This window comes from Morone saxatilis, unplaced genomic scaffold, assembly GCF_004916995.1.
Source record: "Morone saxatilis isolate NCDOM2014 unplaced genomic scaffold, NCSU_SB_2.0 Contig16, whole genome shotgun sequence".
NCBI lineage: Eukaryota > Metazoa > Chordata > Actinopteri > Moronidae > Morone > Morone saxatilis.
The window spans coordinates 21727968-21733066 of NW_023339718.1; the positions used below are offsets into that span (position 1 = coordinate 21727968).

General features: G+C 40.9%; 1 protein-coding gene across 1 annotated transcript; it reads right to left on the reverse strand.

Annotated features, from left to right (window-relative positions):
* Nucleotides 1-2213: 2213 nt before the first annotated feature.
* Nucleotides 2214-3338, reverse strand: ier3 (immediate early response 3). The gene has a single exon (XM_035658634.1). It carries the CDS (start codon nucleotides 3260-3262, stop codon nucleotides 2672-2674), a length of 591 nt encoding a protein of 196 aa, XP_035514527.1. The 5' UTR covers nucleotides 3263-3338; the 3' UTR covers nucleotides 2214-2671.
* Between the last annotated feature and the right edge of the window lie 1761 nt (nucleotides 3339-5099).

The following is a 5099-nucleotide window of genomic DNA, read 5'->3' on the forward strand; positions in this document are numbered from 1 at the left end:
TTGTGTTCACTGTCCACAGCTTCAACTGGTGACAATACGTTAAAGACACACTGTAATGTTCACTTTGTTCTCAGTTTTGGCCATAAGCTCTGGACATGTTCAGTTTCTCATACACCAAACTGACAGTTGGCCATCATTTAGTATCTTTGGCTGAATGTCACCTGGAGTTTTTCAGTGTATCTGGCACTGCTACAGTAACCCATCTCAATGGTTGTTTGGTTTGTTAAGCATGAAAGAGCCCCTGGCCGTTACACCCGTGTGAACATCATATGGGTGTAGTATGGGTTAACATTACATTCATTGAGCTTGTTTTTAACCACGATCAAATTTTGCTCTTGCTCTTGGATATTTCCCCGTAAAAGACTTTAGAAGGCTGTTCAGATTAAGGCCAGAGATCAGATCGATGTCAGGTACAGAGCCAAAGGAAACCATTCTCAGCTTTTATTACAGACATATCTGAACTAACCCTGACTTCCCAACTCATTTTGTTGAGCAGTGACATTGACCTGTGATGGTCCGTGAGCTTATGGGAAATGGTGTTCATTAAAAAGCCCCTAAGAACAGAAATATTGAATTGACAATAATTTGATTTTTCTTTTTTTTATTCTCTCCTTTAATTCTGAGTTGAGTTATTTAAGTTATTATAAATGTCAACTGGATATTGATTGAGGTTTTTTTTAACTTTAACTGTCACTGAACAAGGAAGTTCTGGTTTCACTGTGCCTCTCTATTGGACCCCCATATGAACATATCTGAGAATATCAGGTTTAATACGTGTCATTTCAAAAGCAGATCTGCGTCACACATGACGAAAGAACGTGTAACATTTTTACAGAGACACAGAACCCCCAGCCCATACCTGCCACACCTGTTGTAATAGCCGTTGAAGTGGATGTGAGAACAAGATAATGTCTACATGGCAACCCTTTAATATCAACATCAACAGGTCTTTCCCATAAGCCCAAAGGCGACGGTTGACCTCAGTCACCGAGAGCAGCATGACCTCATGGCAACACGACACCAATTTCTCTGAGGTAATGCATTAATGAGCGGTGAACAATGTCCATGAGCTACATGTGAATGAAATGAGTTACTGTATATTAATCATTAGAATAACACTGCAGTCTGCAAGGTCCTCAGACATTTAAACTATATTACTCATCACTGTATGAAGCTGTGATGTAACCAGAAGCTGAAAGAGCTGCACACTGACGAGCTCATGACTCAGCACCTATCGGGTTTTATGGCTCTGACAATTAAGATGAAAAATGAAAAAAGGAAAGTGAGTCTGCACAGAAAAGTTTTCCTCAGAGTCTGCAGGAATCAGTCCAGACTTAAGCTGAAATCCCAAATATCCTTCAATGTCTACAATATCTATTAGCATATTTTACATGCAGTAGTAGCAGTATTGTGATGGCATTATGTAATCAGCCTCCACTCTTACCCTGTTGAACCTGGCTGCAGGGATTTGTTCCCATTCAGACACAAGAACATTAGTGAGGTCCACCACTGAAGTTGGGTGTTAACTTTCAGTTCATCCTAAAGGAATTGGATGGTGTTGAGGTCGGGGCTCTTTGCAGGCCAGTTGTTCCACACCAAACTGGGAAAACTCTTTCTTTGTGGAGCTGGCTTTGTCTCCTTAGAAAGAAAGGGACCCTGAGTTTATAGTAAGGGAAGGCTGGTTTTGTTAAGTTATTTTTCATTTATTTCTGTGTCAGTCCCAATTATCAGATCATGTTTTCTGAATCACTATTACTGGCTTAATGTTTCTTTATAGTTAAATGATTTAGTGTTTACAAAGCTCAGTTACAAGCCACATCTGGCAAATATGCATCTGCATGAAGAGGGGCCAGTTTATGTGCTTTCTGCAAGATTCATTTTCAAAAAAGGCAGAAAAAAACATGTAGCCTTACATAATAAAGTGAATAAAAGTATTGCCTTAGGCAGTTTTAATTTTAAGTGCTGTATAATTTTGTAAAAACGAAATTTGTTTGACACCTTAAAAAGACCTAGTTTTTAAATCAGTTTGCAGTTGTTATTATTGTAAGAATGGAATTAAAGCTTGTCAAGGATGCAGATGTTTTGATTATAATGCAATGCAGTCTGCAATAAACACCTAATAGTTAGAATATTCATTAGATGTTTTGATTAATTCAAATATGGAGAAAACACTCAAAAACATGCAATTCAGTGAAAAGGCAGGAAACAGGAACTTCTTTGAGACATTTTTTTATTAAAATTATTCATCAATAAATAGCAAATAATAGAATAAATAACTAAATAAGACATACAACAGACAATGTCAATTTCAGCTCGGTGGCCTACAGTAGTGACAGTTTTCAATGACGTAGTAAAACATCCAGTTAGTGCAGTTAAAGTGTAAAATACACACAGTTCAAGTTTTCTTGAGTTCAAGTTTCAGTTTTTGTAAGTGTTCACAGTTTCTTTTCTTTCTTTCTTTTCAAATGTCCCATTCCAGACTGTGTCCTCCTCCGCTCTCAGGGGGACCGCTGGCGGCGGAAAGCCGGCGTATGAAGCTTCCTCCCGGCTGCACCGCACAGGGCGCACCGCTGTTCTCCAGAAGCTGCTCGGCATCAACTCCAGCTCGGCTCATTTTTGATCCCAGAAGCCCAGACTCGGGCGGTTTATGGTTGAACCAGACGCGGACGTTTTAGTTGTCGCTTCCCAGTCTGTGGTAGACAAGGAGAGCCACCACGTAGCTCTTACCGGCGCTCTGCTCGAATGACCGGCTGCTCTCTGTCTCCTCGCCGGGCTTGGGGCAGGTTGTGTTCGGAATGATCGGCTCGCTGGATGAGCTGTCGTCCTCGCAGTTGCTCGGGGAGGCTGACAGGAACTCGGAGCTGGCGCTGAGGTCTGTGAGATGTCTCACTTGCTCCTCCGCAGACTGGAAGGTGAAACCCTGGTAGTCGCTGACCGGGCTGTCTGAGCTGCCCAGCGGCGTCTCTGCGCAGGGGTCCTCGGTGTAGATCTGCCACAGCACCACCAGGCACAGGATGACCAGCCAGCGCTTGGCCTGGCTCTTCTCCGGTTTTGGAAGATGCATGTGGACTTTAGCTGGGTACATAACCCGAGTGCAGCGCTTCTTCGGCCGGATAGGCACGTAGGAGCGCACGGCGGTTGCCTGAGTCGGTAGCCGCTCGAAGGTGAAGACCTCGGGCTCTGTGCTGCGGGTCGCCATCCTGGAGAAGGCAAAGCTCTCCCGCTGAACAGTCAGAGTCATGCTGTTTGACCGTGAGTACATTTTCTTAGAGTTTTGTGTTGCTTTCTCTTGGGGGTTACTCTGTCGGAGCTTCCACAAACTCAGATATCCTGTCGAAGACAAGAGCTCCGTATTTATATCTTATTCAGGTTGTGCTTTTTAGAAACGCCCATATAGAGCAGGCCACTCCCTGAGCTTATTGCTCAAGTGGGGAAATAATACAGTTTTCATAAGTTCTACGTTTGTGGCCGGAGCAAGCAGGTAAGAAGCTGAATCATCAGGGTTTGGTAAAATAATTAGCCACCACTAAACTATGTAGCAAAAAATCAAATAAAGGAACCTAATTTGAATATACGTATATTATATGATATTATTATTATTATAATTATGTGATATGTATTATTTAATCCTAAATATATTACAAATAGATTATAAGCAGCCAAAACACATGATATTCACATGATATTCACATGATATTCAGTCCTGTCAGTCATTCTGAGGACCTATAAGGTTTCAGTTGACTGTAAACATTATAGACAGTACAATATGTGCCCAGTCACATGTGACAGATACTCTGCTGGAAATTTCCTTCAGAAATCCTCAGGGTGGTTTTTACTGGATACAAACATGAACTGAAATTGACTTTCAATTTAGTGTAATTGTGTGAGTAATTTCCTTCTTAAAGCTAGACTTTGAGATTTTATGCCAGGGAGTGAATTCTGAGCCTGGGTTAAAATGAAATAAAATGCCATTTTTTGTGTTGTACGTTTTATAATATGGTATAGTAATAATATAATATAATAATATAATAATAGTAATATGGCCAATGTTCAGTCAATCATTGTCTCACATCACTGTGATAATGTGAACTGCAAACTTCAAAAGAGTCATTTGGGATTTTGGAGACTTTTGTAACTAAACCAGAATGACTTAACCTAATGTTGACCCTAACACACTGAGATCAGTAAATTAGCTGCAATGGCAGTTTAGTTGTGGTGGATAGAAAGAAGAAATCATTTGTCTCAAGATATGATCTTTGGTTTTCACACAAACTGGAGTTAATTGCTGTGAGAACATTTGTACATTTACAAACAAGGAAAAGGTGGAGAAGCAACTTAAACAACGTTCACAATAAGCTTCAGACTTCTTTGTTTTCTACAATAGAATTCATAAATCACCCACAAAAAACATTTAGAGGAAATATGTTTCCACAGCCTAAACACACATAGATTATCAATGAACACATAAGCCAAGAAACACAGCCGCAAGGGACACAGTAGATGAGAGTCAAAGGACATCAGTCCGTTTAGTGTGCTGCAGTTTGTTTAGGGCAGTGATGGCAGAGGGTGCAAAGCTCTGTGTTTTTACAGATCAGAAATCTGTATCTGCAGCCGGATGGGAGTTAAGTGAAGAATGAGGTGGCTGGGGTCGTGTGCTATGGTGAGTGCTTTGCATGTGATGGTAGTGACAGTGCAGGTTTCAGTGAGGACTTCTTTCGTTTTTGTGCTATTCAGGAGAAGGTGCTTCTCCATGCACCACTGAGTGAAGTGGGAGATGCTGATAGGCCAGGACTGAGTTATTGTGCTTGAGAAGTGCAAGTATGGCTGTATTATTATATGAATATTTGAAATACATATGATGAGGGAGGATCTGTGAAAGTCATTAGTGTAGAGGGTGTACAGGAAAGGACTCAGCCATGGGGGGCTCCGTTGTTAGTGATGTAGTAGTGCCCACCCTGTAGTCTGTTAGATATTAATTAAATGGTCCATCATGCCTTCCTTTTGAGAAAAAGTTAGCAAAGTAAAACACATTAGACAATTAGAATTAAATGATTGGAATTAAAAAGCTGCATTTGTTTGTTGATGAATTGAATTGATTC

Excerpts from the sequence above, each read along its gene's own strand:
- ier3 (XM_035658634.1), bottom strand. The coding sequence starts at position 3,262 with ATGTACTCACGGTCAAACAGCATGACTCTGACTGTTCAGCGGGAGAGC.